This window comes from Nyctereutes procyonoides, unplaced genomic scaffold (genome assembly GCF_905146905.1).
Source record: "Nyctereutes procyonoides isolate TBG_1078 unplaced genomic scaffold, NYPRO_anot_genome, whole genome shotgun sequence".
Classification (NCBI taxonomy): domain Eukaryota; kingdom Metazoa; phylum Chordata; class Mammalia; order Carnivora; family Canidae; genus Nyctereutes; species Nyctereutes procyonoides.
Window position 1 is genome coordinate 38,201,727 of NW_026575042.1, and position 17,071 is coordinate 38,218,797.

The following is a 17,071-nucleotide window of genomic DNA, read 5'->3' on the forward strand; positions in this document are numbered from 1 at the left end:
TTATTATTGTTGGTGTTAAAGATTAGTTATTTGGGAAACAAATCATTTCTCTGTCCCCTCCCGTGCCTCATGCTCTGGCCACAGGAATCCTCAATTTGGTTAGGCACATTCCCTACACTCATCACCATGAGCATTTGGAGCTGGTGCCAGCTGGTCAGCTTCAGAGTCTTGCTCAGGGGTTTGTGGCAGTTCCTGGGGGTGGAGAAGTATCCCGACCAGTCAGACTAGGCACTAATTCAACTTACAAACCAATGGCTAAATAAGTTTCTTCCTAAGAGAGGTGCATTCCTGGCCTATTAATACACCCATGGGTGCAGAGGGTAGGAGGAAAACAGGCTTTGTGCTGATCCAGAAGTTTTTATTTTTTTTAAATTATTTTTATTTGAGAGAGAGAGCACAAGCAGGGGGAGCAGCAGGCAAAGGGAGAGGGACTCCCCTCTTCCAAAGGGAAGCAGATTCCCTGCTGAACAGGGAGCCAGGACTTGGGACTCCATCCCAGGCCCCTGGGATCATGACCTGAGCTGAAGGCAGATACTTAACCACTGTGCCCCCCAGGAGGCTTATCTATCTATCTATCTATCTATCTATCTATCTATCTATTTATTTATTTATTTATTCAGGAGGCCTTTTTAAATGGGCTTCTGATTGTATGTCCCTGGACTCAGTTCACCTTTTATTTTTAAAGATTTATTTATGAGAGAGAGAGAGTGAGCGAGCACGTGCATGTGGGAGGTGAGGGAGGGGCAGGCAGAGAGGGAGAGAATCTCATGCAGAATCTGCACTGAGTGGGGAGCACAACTCGGGCTAGATCCCACAACCCCAAGATCACGACCCAGCCAAAACCAAGAGTGTGACCCCCAACCAACTGGGGCACTCAGGCACCCCAGCTCACCTTTTCAACCTGGGATCTCAACAGGACTGTCTCTGAACCTAAGACAGGGGTGGGGGTGAATGTTTGACAAACCTCTCAACTCAGGCTTGGAGCAGTGACCTGATACCTTGTGTTGGTCCCTCTGGCATTTATGGCTTTTCCCTCCCTGGATGCAAAGATTGGGCACGGAAGGCCCTCTGGAACTCCAGAGTTGAGATCTTTCCTTGGCAAGTGATTTGGTCTCTTCATGACTTTGGGATGGTCACTCACCTTCTCTACTGCTGGGGCTTCTTACTGGGAAGATATTGCAGATAAATTCACATGAGAAGCAGCTGGAAGTATTACAGACTTCTTGATGTAGTTCTTAGTCATCTGTTTTTGACTATATTAAACATTCATTCCCTCCCATGCTCTCTGGCTTCTCTAGGCAAGTGTTCTCTTGTTAACAGCTGCCCACACTTAGATATGGAAAAATCCAGTGGCTGCTAGCTAGAGCAAGGGTGTTAACAGCAGCAAGCAGACAACTAGCTAGTAAACGACTGGGGGAGGGGAAATGAAACAGCTGTTTCGGTTTTGAAACACAGACCTTACTGGCTTGGGACTTATCAAAGGTATGTCACCCCCATATTTCTAAAGTCTCTTCCTGGTCGATAGCAAACAAACTACTAATCTTTCTGGGTGAGGAAAAAGGATCTGTACTCAGGGGCCCAGATTGGTTGGAAAAGCAGTAGGGTTGGTGGGCAAGTGCTAGAAAGGATGAGGCTAGAAGTCTCTAGGATCCAGAGGTCCAGAGGTGGGTGACTAAGTTCTGATGTCTCCTCACACTTCCTCCCTAGGAGTCAACAGCACTTTTTCTGCTTAGATCAGCTTATTTGCTACTACTACCCAATTGCTTCCAGAGCCAGGCAAATGCCTCACCTTTGTGACTTTTCACACTTCTCTGTCCTCTCCTCTTGACTCAATAGGGTGGGAAGAGGCCAGTTTTTCAAATGTACCCAGGCTTTAGCCAGATCATCTGTACCAAAGGTGAGAACATTTTTTGTTTATTCAAAACTAACCAAAAGGTCAGCATACTTTGGAAGGGTGCGTAAGTCACTTTTTCATTCATTCATTCAAGACCAGGGGCCTATTATTATATATCAGCTGTTGTACCAGGCCTTGAATTTACAAAGATGAAATAATCCATGTGTAATAACAAACGAGTTCCTGATTATAGGTTACTGTTAGAGAACTTCTAATTTCTGAGATAAAAAATTTTCATTGGTCTCCCTCACACTGACAGTGAAGCTCGAGTACTCTCCAAGTGGGATGGGCACTGGCTTACAATTTCTAAGCTTATGAGCAGCAGTGACCTTCCCCCCTCCTCTCCCAAGCAAGTGTTCCAGCCACGGAGGTCCTTCAGGACATCCCCAACCACCCACAGTGTCTGTGTGCTGTGGGAAGAGGGGCACATGCACACCTATACACACAGGAGCTCATAGGAAGGAGGATGAGAGGTCAGGGTGTGTGAAGCACACTCCCTGTTTTCCCCTACTAAGGGTTTCTCTCTTCACTTAAAACTATGCCAAGAAAGTTAACAGATTGTCAACTGCACAGTGTGTTCTAATACTGCTTATTGAACATGACAAAGTCCTACAGAAAATTTGGAACTTTGTTATAGGATTATGCCTAGGAATTATTTTATGGGATTTGGACTGTGTATTTATCGATACATATATATGCAAAAAAAATATCAACTAAGATTTCTCAAATGGCAGCTCTTCCAAGATCATCAAATGAATGGATTGTTAATGGTTTGTCTCGTCAATTCATTAATTTATACCCAACAAGACTTTTTTTTTTTAAAGATTTTATTTACTTATTCCTGAGAGACACACAGAAAGAGGCAGAGACACAGGCAGAGGGAGAAGCAGGATCCTCGCAGGGATCCTGATGTGGGACTCAAACCAGGGGCTCCAGGATCAACCGCTGAGCCACCCAAGCGTCCCCCCAACAAGACTTTAAATCAGGGACTCCTAATGCTGCAATTGGTAATGCGGAGTCTTGCAACAAAACCCTCAACACAGCAGAGCAACACAAAGGAGACTGTGCTTCTGTTTACCACCTGCTGCAGCTGGAGCTGCAGTTTCCATCCCCGCCCTTCCCACCTGGCGGGACAAACAGCCGCAGATTGCTGATGGGCCATTGCCCTCCAGCGCCTCTATGGTCGATGGCTGGTGACAGATGGGTGTTGCAGGCAGTCTTTCATTTCTAGGCTCATTCTGCTCGTGGTAGTCAGTTGGGGAAGGTCATCAAAAAGACGTGAGGGCCAGTTGACCCATGAGTTGGTCCCCCCCTCCAGTGTCCTCGGAATGGGGGTTCTGCTTGCCTTTCCTGTTCCCAGAGGCCGCTCCAAGTTCACAGCCTTGCTGGAGTTGAGAACACCTGCACGGTGTACGTGACTAAACCCAGTTAAGGCCTCTTTATGACCTTTTAAGATTTGGCGAGTGGTGCGGGATCCATTCATCTTGCCGCCACCCAAGACAAGTCTTTAGTGTGTGAGTCCCCTCTGCTTCCTAAAGCCGCCGCCGTCTCCCAACCTGGAGTGGCCTCCCTCCTTCTTCACCCTCCCCCTGCCCTCCAGCTATGGGTGTGTTCCAGATTCCACCTGGAAAGCCCCTGAGGTTGTCACCAACAGTATCTCCCCACACTTTCGCCCATCACTTTCTGTGTCTGTCCTTTGTCATGATGGCTGGAGGAGCCCCAGCCTGTCCTAGCAGGCACCTACCTCCCTGGCCAAACCCCAACCCTGCAACTTGCTCATATTTTTGCCCTCCAGGCTCTGAGAGATCATTCAGAAGGGATTGAGGATGGGGAAGAGATGAGGGGAGGGTGGGATGGGATGAACTCTTCTTAGCAAGCTTCTTTCTTTGGCCAGGCCTGTCTCTAACCTGTACAATCAATGTATAGACAAGTTTTCTGGAACAAGCCCAACAGGGAGGTAAAAGCTGCCCTTGCAGTCGTGATCCTTGACCAAGAGGTTTTTTCTAGAAATGTGTTTTTTGAGAAACTGTTTCTGGAAGCCCTGGGGTTGGTGTTGTCCATTAACAAGCACTGTGTCTCCGAAGACTCTGTCAAGGTCTACACCCTTGAAAACAGGTGAGGAGGCCAGAGACGTAGGACCTTTTAACGTGCCTGCCATCCCCATCCTGCTGCCAAGGTCTGAGTCAACACCAGAGTGAAAGTAGGCAGCCTCTCCTGCTCTGCCCTGGCTTGTCTGTTTGAAGAACATAGGGATGAGAGGAATATTAATCCCCCTTAGGAAATGTGGTTTGAAGACCTGCATCTCTTTACATGCCTTTAATCTGACTTTCAAGACGGGGCACTGGGATCATGTTTGGTTCTTATTCCTTTTTTTTTTTTTAAAGATTTATTTATTTATTTATTTATTTATTTATTTATTTATTTATGAGAGAGAGAGAGAGAGAGAGAGAGAGAGAGGCAGAGACACAGGAGGACAGAGAAGCAGGCTCCATGCCGGGAGCCCGACGCGGGACTCAATCCTGGGACTCCAGGATCGTGCCCTGGGCCAAAGGCAGGCGCCAAACCACTGAGCCATCCAGGGATCCCCCTGGTTCTTATTCTTAAAAGCAATTTCCAGAAGTGTTTATTAAAAAAACAATCTTGTCATTCTTATTCACATCTTTGTGAATAGTGATTTATAAACTGAATTTTGATAAAACTTGAGCGAACTGTCAATTCATCTTTTAGATGATCAGAGATGCGCTGGAGCCCTTCATGCACAACCACCACTTTGCTCTGTGGGAAAAGGCCTGGTCTCTACTTTAGGGACACATCACAAAAGCAGATGCTACCCAGATGTTTTAAAAACACATCCTGTAAAAGCACTTTTTGTTGTGTTCAGATCAAAGATCCGATACAAATCTTCAGTCACTGGAGGTTTAAAAAGAAGTTTGTCTATTAGCAGAGCCTGAAAATAATCCTCGTGGACACTGCACCTGTTAGGACTATCATTTTTGAGCTTCAGTGTACATTCTTCTCAAAACTTCTAATTGAGTTCTGGCTTTGGGGAGCCATGGCCAAGTGCTAGGGTACGAAAGAAGAAAACAAATCTCCCAGCCCTAGTACGGTAGGCCTCTTGAGTAAAGCAGGAGACAAGCACGTGAGAAAGAAGTGATTGGGTGGTGGTCAATGTGCCCCACCCAATCGGTGTCAGAAAGTGATTTGCAGGCAAGTGAGAAAGTGGTTATGACAAATTCTTTGCATAAGTGGGATCGGTTTCACCCACTCTGATACTGGTCTCCCTTCACCAACAGTGCGTTTTATACTCTGAGATTTCCTGAAACAAGTTTTAGCAAGGAGCTGGAAAGGTCTCTCAGCAGGAAGGTCTAGCTGGCAGCGTTCAGGGAGCTCCCAGGCATTTGGCGATTGCCCACAGGAAGACCAGATGTAGGCCTCCTGCAGGGTAAGAGAGCTGGGAAGGCTGGTGGTGTCTTTGGGTGTAAGCAGCAGCAAGGCGAGCTAGTGCTCAAATAAGAGGCAAAAATGGAAGACGTAGGGAACTACAGAAGCAGTTCATCTGTCAGAAGGAATGGGAAAAAAATAGCTTCTAGGAATATGAATCTAAAAGGACAAGTTGAGGAGCACCTGGGGGGCTCAGTTGGTTAAACATGTGCCTTCGGCTCAGGTCATGATCCAGGGTCCTGGGATGAAGCTCTGCATCTAGCTCCCTGCTCAGTGGGGACCTTGCTTCTCCCTCTCCTTCCTGTTCCTGCTCTCTCACAAATAAATACATAAAGTCTTCAAAAATAAATAAATAGATAAGTTGATTGCCAGATGGGTTCTATCTCCCATTGGTTGAAGCGATCTTTTCTCGATGCTTTATTCTCTCAGGTAGGCCCACCTCATCAAAAACCAGGGTTTTGAAGTAAACAACTCCTGGAGTCTGCAGACATCTTCCCTGGTCAGCCGTGTGCCCAGGGGCTGCGTCGATGGCTACCAACGACACTCCCGACAGTCCTTCACAACATCCACATGGCTGCAAGAGCTAAAGCGCTTTCTTACGGCCAAATGATCCAGTGGTTACCGCCGTAGGTCCTTGGACACATTAACCAAATGGCTCTGCCACTAGGGGTGGAGAAGAGGAGCAGAGGGCACACCTTACCACGCCAGTAAATCCCTGGGACAAAGAGGTGGGCACTGGCTCCCCATTTCCACACTGGGTGTTCCAGTCCACCACCGTCACATACTCGGCCTACTGAACCTGGGTGAGGATCTTTACAGGAAGATACCTTCCTTTCTGGGCATTAACCTTCAGGCGAGTGCTTCCTTCACCGTTTCCTGGGGTCTCCTCAAGCCCTGGCCCACGGGAGGGGGGGGGGCAATGGCCTCCAAATTGCTCTCAACCCTTCTGTACCTTCTTCCCATCCACGTGCCCACGAAGTCCTCTGCTTAGCTTGTTGGAACACAGGAGACAGCCGTTACTGAGAGCTCCTGCCTCTCCCCGAAGGAGGCAAAAATTGCTTGAACAGGTGCTGAGGGGCTTTGGTCTCCGAAGCTGGGAACCGTGAAGTTCTGCCCGGGGCCTGGGGGTATTTGGTGCTCATCACTGCAGCTCTCTGGCTGCTGCTGGTTTGGAGTAAAGAGAGGTTAAGAAAACATCTTCTCTAGAAATCTGTATTCAGGTCATTTCTGGGACTGTACGGTCATTATTCTTTACGCTACAATCTTCTCCAGTGACCTTAAGATGATGTAAAATCGTAGATCTGTAACACAGAAAACCTTTTACAACTTTTTTAAAAAAAGATTTTATTCATTTATTCATGAGAGACAGAAAGGCAGAGACACAGGCAGAGGGAGAGGCAGGCTCCCTGTGGGTAGGCCAATGTGGGACTCGATCCCCGGATCCTGGGATCAATCCCTGGGCTGAAGGCAGATGCTCAACCGCTGGGCCACCCAGGGATTCCCCCCAGAAAACCTTTTAAACATCTGACCCATATCCATCATGGGGGGACAGGTGGCATGCCTGTGTTGGAGGGTACTCTGGGACCACCTGGATAGTGGGGGAAGCAGGATGGGGTGAAAGGGAAGCTGAGCCATGATCGTTGTGGGAGGAGCTGCCCAGGAGGAATTCTGAAGTTGAGACGGTACTTCAGATACCCCAAATTGGAGCAAGGAGGCTGGGCTTTTGTACCTTCACTGGCTGCATGTGGACGTAGCTGTGGGAAAGGTAGTTCTCTTCCGAGGGCAATTCCTGGGGGACACGGAGAGGGGAGGGAGTGTCCCGGTCCTGAGGGAGGGAGGGCGGGTGGCATGCCACAGTATCCACTGGCCCCCCATCAGCCCACTAATAATGACAGACCAACATTATTTAAATTATTTATTTTTTCTATAGTACATCTCATTCAAATCATAGAATAGTCTGATCCATTTTTTTTTTCTCAAGCACAACTTAACTCATCTCAGATGTTTTTTCTTCCCTTCCTTCTTTTAATCTTACAGGATGGATAGAGATACACTTTAATGGACAAAAACCATCACTCAAGAGTTTATTAAAAATACAATTTCCCAGGGCCCACTCCCAGAGCTTGGAGTGTCTGGGGTCGGTCCTAGGGAGGCAAAAAGTTAAAACTCTCATTAATTCTGCTGCAGGTGGTCTTGAACCATCCTTAGAGGAACACTGCTCAGGACTTGACTGTTATCTATTGGAAGCAATTTCAGGAAATCCAGGAATAATTAAGTATACAGAAATAGCTCTTCTATAAAATTTCCATATAAAAATAACGGTATTTATTTACAAAGTTTGAGATGCTATAAAATAATACATCATATTAGGTTAGGTACTTCAATCTAATAAAGTCTACATTAGGCAAGTCAGATGTGGTGTCTGCATCTTCCCCTCGCTTCTCCTGTTTAAATTGCTTAAAGCATGTGGCACCACAACGTTTCCTTCATGCAGAAAAAAAGCAGACCTAGATTTTCTGGAAATAAAACCCAACAGCACATGATCAGAGTAAAGCATCTCCAAATGAAAAGGTGAATGAACTTGTGATTTGGGCTCACAGCCTTTTTTTTTTTTTTTTTGTCTAGAAGTCAAGTGTGGTGGTGGCAAACGAAATCCCTCAAGGAACTCACAGTACTGAACCATGGTCATCAGAGCTCAGGCCTACTGAGCAGCCTGCCCCAGTTACTAGTTCTATTTTCAGGACCCCGAAAGGTTGAACCTGCCATCATACTACAAGGAGAAAGAGAACTGCAATGTGCTCAAAGAAGTCTTTTAGCAGAAAAATATCTGGATCTTCGGACTTTTTAGTATGCAAAAAACACTGACCCCAGTCAAGAATAAGCAAAATAAAACATTAGGCCATTTGTTATTAGGTGGTGCCTGACATGCTGAAGATGACGTGTAAGTGACAACATGGTGAGTTTGAAGTGACAAAGGGTTTTAAACCCCAAACATGATCTGGGGAAGTTTCCTTGTTGTGTTGAGAGCCACGGACAGGAACAAGCTAATGTGGTACAGGAGGATCCAGTGGGAACTCAACCTCTCAACCTCCTACCGGTGACCAACATAAACATGTAGGATGGTCTTTCCTCAGGGAGGAATGAGTTTCTTCCCAGGTGTGATGACTAAACCTGGGGTCTTCCAAGTCGAGAGAAGCCCAAAGCTGACACCACAACCTCATGCTGGGGACTCACGAGTGGAGTCCCGCTTTTGCTCAACTGTTAAGCACTTGGTGCGACAGAGGACTGATACAAATCCAAAGCTGTCTGAAGGACGGTGGTGAGGGTGTGGTTTGCAGGAGGCCAAGTGGCCCTCACGGGAGGAAGAGTTCTGGGTTGTGGTGCAGGCTCTGCCACACAGGCTGAGGGATGTTAGACAGGCCAAGCTCTCAGCTTGTTTCTCAACAAATGGGGTAGAAGAGATGTTCCCTTCCATCCTGAGACCCTCGGGGGAGGATGGGGGAGTCCTGTCCCTTCCATCTACACTGGCTTCCGATGCAGCTCTAAGCAGGGAGGCCAAGTCCAGTCGGCTGAACAGCAAGGGTCAGGAGAGCATGCAGTTCTAGAGCCCTTTTTGTAAAGTAAAGGTTGTAGAAGGATGACTCAGGGTTTTACCTGGACTGAGAGGACAGCTGCAGAGAATGCACGTAAGAAACAATACACTTCCTGCAGTCTCGTCACAAGCGGACATCTGCTACCATTTAAGCTTTCATACTTGTCACAGATGCCCAGGGCACAACTGGAGGGTCACAGTTTCGTGCCCCCGACTTTTCCTTCTTTAGCATAGCGTGAATGTAGGTGTGTGTGGGGGGAAACTGGATCTCAAAGGTTACGTGAGCCTACCTGTTCGGAGATACCTTGAAGGAGTGAATTCCTGAGGAATGTTGTCATTTATGTGGGCGTTTAGTTTGAATTTTTCTTAAAAAGATCTTAAGCAAATATCAGGCTTTTTCCCTTTTGAGTAATAGTGTGGCTTCAGTGTAAGTTAAATCAGCTGAAGACTGTACCGACTGTGATTCAGAGGGCAAGGAGGCACATTTCTGAGGCCGACAGCGTGGTGCAGGCCTCGGGCACACGGCCGGGGGGCGGGGTCCCCCATAAGTACACATTTATGACCGTCAGGGCCTAGGGCCCACTGCCCTGGGCCACGGAGACAGGGAGCCTATTTGTGAAAATATCCCGGGGAAGTCTTTAGCTCCACGTAAAGCCAACCCACACGCAGAGTAAAAGGTTATCTTTTATGTATCTAATACAAAAAGTAGATCTTTATGTATCCAACAACTTGAAAAACTAGAAGAAAACACCTAGAAAAGTGATTACTTTTTTATGGTATAGGTTCCACTGCAGGGTGATGAAATGAATAATGAGAACGTCGTGGGTTAGAGTTAGAATTTTCTCTTGGTTCATGGATACTGCTGGCAGCTAAATTTTTCCTTTATATCTTAAAAGTTCCTTAACAAATCCCACCCAAAATCTATGTTTAACACCGGAACGGTGTGACCTTTGGAATGTAGTAGCGAATCCAAGTGCTTATTATGGGGATAGTGTGGAAAGAAGGTATAGAGACGTCAGTCTTTCAACTGTCTGACTCAGGACAAATGTCACTTTCTTAGGGGGAGGCCTTCCCTGGCCGGCCTAGCCAAAGTCACCTTTCTTTCCCCCCCACTGTCTTATCACCCCATCATTTTTCCCTTAGCACTAATCACTCTCAATGTTTTCTGTTCTGTATTCACTCAAATACCTACTGAAGGATTAAATTGTTACATTCACTGTCCAACACCCACTCTGTACTTAACCACTAGGAAGGCACAATCTTAACGTCTACATCCCAGATTGGTTTGGGGAGAAACACTCCTTTCATATGACTGAGGACAGGGAGCGGGAAGCGGGATAGGTATTTAAAGGGCCCTTAAAGTCAATCACTGATAAAGCTAAACAGACCTCTCTCTCTCTCTCTCTCTCTCTCTCTCTGTGGTTACGAAACAGCTTTGGCAGCTCCCTTCCTTTGTAACCTTGCCTCCAAGAACATCCACCGCCACTATGTTCTGACTGTCCCAGGGCCTAAGTTACATCTACACTTGGAGCAACTTTGCTGTCTCTGTGACCCAAGTAGCCAAAAAAGAGCTGTGGTCTAGCAGACAGCCAAGTGACAAATGTCTGCACGGCGAAAGCGGACCACTCCTTTGTGAAACCTCTCCATCTTAATTATCTGATAGGAGCTAATCTGCATTTGGGGACTGACCCTGGCTTTATTTTTCAAGTATGGCAACGGTACAGTTACAACTGTAAATTCCACCAACGATGGGAGTTACCCTCTTTTGTCCTGGTAAAACGGCAGAAACTCCCCACCATTTCTATAAAGAATTAAACTGTAGGGAACAAGACACGTGGTCATTGTCAAGTTTTCCAGGGACGGTGCCCATCACTGAGGTGAGGAATCACCACATTGGCATCTCCTTTCCTGCCCCTTCCACAACGTCCTCCGTGATCATAAGGCACAATTCAGATTAGCACTTGCCAAAGCTGTTCTCACCCCCTTGCCAGCACGCGAAAAGACTAAACAAATGAGAAAGATTCACGGTGGGAAGGGTGAAGGGAAGCTCGGGCAGGTGCTGGGGTGCCTCACACACTGCCATGGACTCTGAAAGTGCTGGCCTCCCCACGTAAGGGTCAGTGTGGCAGGTCTGGGGCCCCCTGTGCACGTGCTAATGGGAGCAGGAATTTACCGGCCCAATGACATCATGCACTTAAAAGGGTAATAGCTGAGCTGACCCTTGAGGAGGAAAAAGGCCTCTCGAACTCCCCAAAAAGCAGAGTGTGACTGGCACCTTCTGGGAGGGGTGTCTGTGCACACACACGTGTGTATGCATGTGTGCATGTGACCCCAAGGGCTCCTCCTATAAGGAATCCTGGATATCGCAATCATAATTTCCCAACATTTTGTTACTTTGATTTCTATATAGAATTGTGACTGAGTATTGAACTTTAAAAAAAAAAATCTGTTTAGGGGAGATATACAAGAACAGAAGAATTTATGTTTCTAAACATCTCAACTTAGCTTTCTGCTCAGGTAAGGCTTCACACCAGCGAGATGTCCTGGTGACCACAGTGTGCCTCCAACAGATGTCCTCAGCAGTAACCCAAACCCTTTACTGAGGGGTGGAGGCCACTTTCCACCAAATACCACACACGAACGGCTGAGATGGCCAATGATGGGGCACCAATTATGTGAAGAGTCTTTGGTTGCTTTAAAAAAACAAAAACAAAAAACCTCAAACCGGCATTTTATCAGTTTAAAACACTACAACAGCAGAGAGAGAGAGAGAGAGAGAGAGAGAGAACTAGAGCTCCAGCAAGGACTTTGCTATTTGGTGCAGGAATGGTTATGCTGAATTACCTGCAGAAATGTTGATGTACAGGTGTTGGAACCTGTATAAAATATTGTGAAGACTAAAGAGTCAGCTGTGACCCCTGGGCTCTCCAGGTCCCGGCTGGCTCTCGAGTACAGCGATATGGGTAGTTAAGGTTGGAGTCAGTAAAGGAGGGGGCCGTTTGGAAGGGAACCAGTTTTATCCAACTGTGTAGCTGATGCTCTTCGAGTCGGAAGTGTCTCAGAAGCCCTCGGGGCCCTGCTGCAGCCTCTGCACTATTTTGGACTCCTGCCACCCACCAGCCTCAGAGGTGTTCCCAGAACTCAGGCGGAGACAGAAGTCTCTAGAACTGCCTCGATCTCTCTGCTCCCCTGACCACTCTGAGTCTGCACTATGGCTTATTAGGACAGAATGAGTGTTGTCTCCAAGGAACCTCAGTTAAAGTTGTGTGTTCTTGTGTATTAGTTTTCATGGGCTTAGTAAAAATTTTAGGTCAGCCAAATCTTTCCTCTCCAGCTTACTGTAAGCAGAGTGGAAGAACTTTAAAAAGGCATCAGAAGGCATCCGTACCCCACCCCCCGCCATGGGTTTAGAAAAGAACCGGTTTGGGACAAGCTTAGTGTTGCACCCAAAGGTGCTGGATGCATAATCTAGAGGCAAATCCAAAGGATTTGAGTCAAAGAGTTATTTTCCATTACTATTTGCTCCTTCTCAAGGCCTTAATGTGATAGATTGGGGCCTGGCCGTGCCGGTCGATGTCCTCACACTGCCCTGTTCAGAGGGCCAGGAGCTGTGAACGCCCCAGGGCAGTACGCCCAGTGGCATCTTTGGCTATGAAACAACATACTGTATACTGCACTACCACAAATCCAGTCATTTGGAGTGATCAACATTTTTCTGTGTTTCTGTGAAACAATTAATATCGGGTTAGTTTGAAATGCAATTTACCCAGGAATAAACCCAATAAGGTAATTTTGAGTAACGAAAATGTACAAAAGGTGACGTGTACAGGAAAACGTTGCTGTTCGTATTCTTGAAAGAGACTTTTCTTTTAAGACAAAAGTAATGACATTTGGTTCATTTTCACAAATTGCACAGAGTGAAATCATACAAGTACTGGAGGGAGCTATAAGCAAGCAATTCGGTCATAGGAATTGGTTTCTTTGTTTTGTTTCAAATGAAAAAGCTATATGAAATGCATAGCTTTGATTAAAACTATAGATACAATTTCCTTCTCTGTAAAACTCCAGATTTAGAATGCTGGCAAAGGCAGTGCTGGCAAAGTATTTTAATGCACGTGGAAATGCTATTCTATATTTGGCTTCCAGAAGTAGCCCTAGAAAATTCTATGCACCAATGCATTGGCTAATAATGATCATCTCAGTTTTACTATAAATTATTCTAAATGTCACTTAAGTACTTAAGAATTAGCGCTTGCTCCTTTCTAGAAGCCGTCTAAGGCAGCTGATGCGTAAAGCACCTCAACTAGACTTTCAACTAGTTCAGCAGTTCAGTCTGTGCTCCTTAGACCACAAGGATTGCCGTCTACATCCCTCACTGTACAACTCGCCCCCGCTGGGATCCTTTCGCGTTCACTTCTGCTTGTAAAAAGCAGCCCAGTCGAGGAAGAGAGACATGACGAACATGAAGTCAAGGACTGTTTGTTACAGCAATCCTGATCCTAAGGACGGTTACAGGGGCGTGGGGGGACACAAAGATCCCACCTCGTGGGAGATAAATGAGCTTCATTCATGCTGCCAATTCTTTAGGGGCTATCCCCTCCATCACCTCAGAACACCGCTTTGTCTGCGGTGATCCATTGCTCCTTGGTCAGAGTTTTCATTCACGCTAGGTTAACTTTCATCTCAATCATCTCAGCCTTCCTATCATTTGCTTATTGTGTTTCCCTAGTTTTCACTGAACACACAGTGCAAACAAAGGCAAAGACTGAAGCAATCATTTTAAAAACAAGAGCTCACACTAAAAACACACATGAGCGTCAAATATTAAAACATGGGTTTTCTCCTGTCTTTATTCTGGGGAGGAGGAATCCTCCTCGTCATCTTCCTCATCTTCGTCGTTGAACGAACAGGGGGTCTCGCCTCGTGACTCAGAGCAGTGAGAGGCTGCACTGCTGGACTGGTGACTGTTTGGGGCAAGGAACTGCCCAGTTGCTAAGGCCACTTCAGCATCCAAGCACAACCCTTGGTTTACACTAGCGAATAATTAAAAACACACAAGCTCATTAATGTGGCAAATCTTTCAAGCTTTGTAAAATGTCGGAATAAAAACATGGGAGAGGAGGTGCCACTGGGGAGCTCTGCCAAAATGTGCTCAAGACCTGGGCCAGCAGTGACACCTGGCTCTCCCCTGCAGGGGGGGTGGGGGTGGGGGTGTGGGCAGGGCTTCACAGCTTCTCTTTCTAATCCCTGAAAAAATACGTACCTTGATTGGGACAAGGTGGCACCGGTGGTCAGGTCTAAATTTGAGACTGATTGAGTAGAGTTCAAAAGTAGTCCCTGATTTAACCAAGAAGGTCCTGTGGAGATATCTACAGGGAGAAACAGAAACAGAAGATGTAGGTGTGCTGCAAGCTCTGTGGCTGCTGCTCTTGCAGTTGAGAGGAGCACAGGTGAGGTAGGGCATGAGCCTGGTCTAAATTACAGCTAGGTAAGTCTCCTGTCCTGGGGAGAACCCACGTTTCTTTGGCCTGGAAAAAGGAAATCTCTGGGACGTAAAAACAGGAAAAAAATTTGGGAAGGCGGATGACAGTGAGGAAAAATTCAAATTAAACCACTCACACACAGAAACAATAAAAAATAAACCACTCACAGACTCCCAATCTTTTTTCTTAATTAGGAAATCGAGAGGGCAGCTGAGAGTACAGTGATCACTGCACCATTCCTGGACACCTGCTGTCCTCACCACCAAAGACTCTGGTGTAAAAGGCCAAAGCCACGAGCAGGTAAAAAGAAAGTCAAATGAGAAATAGGTAAGAAGCTTTTCATGTGCCCCTTCAGTGAACTCAGTGCTATTACTCATAAAAGATATATTTCTTTTTCCTGGTATCCTTTGCTTTGTAACTCACAGTAGCCCTTATGTTGTTTTTTAAAATATTTATTTATTTATTTATTTATTTATTTATTTATTTATTTATTTATTTATTTTAAATATTTTCTTATTCATGAGAAACACAGAGAGGCAGAGACAGAGGCAGAGTGAACCACCCAGGTACCCCAACTAGCCCGTATTTTAAAAGGTCACATGCAGGGATCCCTGGGTGGCGCAGTGGTTTAGCGCCTGCCTTTGGCCCAGGGCGTGATCCTGGAGTCCCAGGATTGAGTCCTGCATCGGGTTCCTGGCATGGAGCCTGCTTCTCCCTCTGCCTCTGCCTCTGCCTCTGCCTCTCTCTCTATCACGAATAAATAAATCTTTAAAAAAAAAAAAAAGGTCACATGCAGTCATATTTTTAATGAAGGCGAGGCAAACATTACTGTTTTAATCTGCATAAAATATTTTGGGTGTATCCTTGCAATATTTTTTTAAATTTTTTATTTATTTATGAGAGAGAGAGAGAGAGAGAGAGAGAGAGAGGGAGAGAGAGAGGGGCAGGCAGAGACACAGGCAGAGGGAGAAGCAGGCTCCATGCACCGGGAGCCCGACGTGGGATTCGATTCCGGGTCTCCAGGATCGTGCCCTGGGCCAAAGGCAGGCGCCAAACCGCTGCGCCACCCAGGGATCCTGCAATATTCTTTTCTGTGCATATACCATATTTCTCCAATCACAACCCTGATAAATTCTTATTGTAATTTTATTTAATACTGGCCTCAGTATCTAGAATTTAGCTCAAGGCAGGCAGTGACTGGGACATGTAAGATCTAAATGTTACTGAATGAGTATAGTCTCTTTCACACCAAGTTTACAAGAGGTGAAAGAAATTCTAGAAAGTATTCCTATCGCAACTGATGAATTATTGAAAACTACATCTGAAACTAATGATGTACTGTATGTTGGCTAACTGAATTTAAATAAAATAAAGAAATGTATTCCTAAAAAGAAATTCTGACTTACATTACAAAATAAGACTGTGCAATTTAGTAATGAGCTTTTATTAAAGTTAATTAAAATAGTTTTGTTAATTCCTGTGCAAAAAAAACCAAACCAAAACAAAAAAACCCCAAACTATATTAGAAATTCTGCTATCCTGGTACCATCTGACCAAGTGAGAAGCTTCTTATGTAGGAAAAGAGGAAAGGAAATGATTTCATTAACTTTACCATGGCCTTGTGAACCTTTTCCTTTATAGGCTAGTTAAGGCAGCTGTGAAAAAAAAAACTTCAATTCTAAGAAGAATAGCAGACTTTAACTACATTAAATAAGAAGCCTGTGCAAGATGAAATTAAAACCAGAATCCTGTGGTAAATATCAATTAGTATATATGGAAACTTGCTGTCAGAACACAGCTATTTACTTGTTTGTGGGCATTACACAGTAAATTTTCTTTCTTACAATGGCTTTGAAAAGCCTACATTTCTTTCACATTATCATAAGATACATACAATAGTTCTCACCATCTTACTCAAGAGCCATTCTGTCCCTTTGCACACTACAGGCATTTCTTTTTTTAAAAGTCACCAGAAAGTCTATCTCCCAGCCTGCAAATGAAGTCACAAAGAGACCAAAACCACAGAGTCTGCCTGATTGCCCTGAGCCTTTTCACTGAGCATAAGCTAAAATAAAGTTCTGGTGATTTATTGAGACCCTTTATTCAGCCCCTGCTGGACTGCCACAATGGCTGGGCTGCTAATAAAACAGCAGGGCCTACTCTGGGAGAGAGTGGGAAGAACAAAGCATGGGGGGTGAAAACAAGGGGCAAGCTGGCTAAGGGACAAGAAGAAGGGGTCACACTTGCAGCAGGTGGATGGCGCTGGTTGAAGAACCAAATCCAACAGAAATCAAATCTCAAAATCTCAATCAACAAACTCGTGTGTTTTGACCAAAGGGGCAAAACCCTAAAGCAAAATAAAGTAAGAACGAGGGGAACCTGGCTGGCTCACTGGTGAGCATGAGACTCTTGATCTCTGGGTTGTTAGTTTATTCATGAGAGACAGGGAGAGAGAGAGAGAGAGAGAGAGAGAGAGAGAGAGAGAGAGGCAGAGACACAGGCAGAGGGAGAAGCAGGCTCCATGCAGGAAGCCTGATATGGGACTTGATCCCGGGTCTCTAGGATCAGGCCCTGGGCTGAAAGTGGCGCTAAATCGCCGAGCCACGCAGGGATCCCCTAGTTTTTGTTTTCAAGGGTAGTCGGTATACTCTTTAAAACTCA

At 45.8% G+C, this 17,071-nt stretch overlaps 1 protein-coding gene and 1 long non-coding RNA gene across 12 annotated transcripts in view; one reads left to right on the top strand and one right to left on the bottom strand.

The window, feature by feature from the left end:
• Window positions 1–1,422: 1,422 nt before the first annotated feature.
• On the top strand, window positions 1,423–12,619 carry LOC129507018 (uncharacterized). The gene is made up of 3 exons (XR_008663912.1): window positions 1,423–1,482; window positions 5,765–6,138; window positions 7,961–12,619. It is a non-coding gene; the product is annotated as an uncharacterized LOC129507018 (long non-coding RNA).
• Window positions 12,620–13,744: 1,125 nt separating this feature from the next.
• TFDP2 (transcription factor Dp-2) overlaps window positions 13,745–17,071 on the bottom strand; it is a 152,993-nt gene continuing 149,666 nt past the window's right edge. For all 11 annotated transcript variants that reach the window (XM_055321133.1, XM_055321135.1, XM_055321134.1 and 8 more), the window contains 2 exons: window positions 14,191–14,296; window positions 13,745–13,960 (listed from right to left, as the gene is read on the bottom strand). In XM_055321133.1, the coding sequence (XP_055177108.1) occupies window positions 13,777–13,960; window positions 14,191–14,296 (290 nt within the window). In that variant the 3' untranslated portion in view covers window positions 13,745–13,776. The remainder of the gene's footprint in view (window positions 13,961–14,190; window positions 14,297–17,071) is intronic.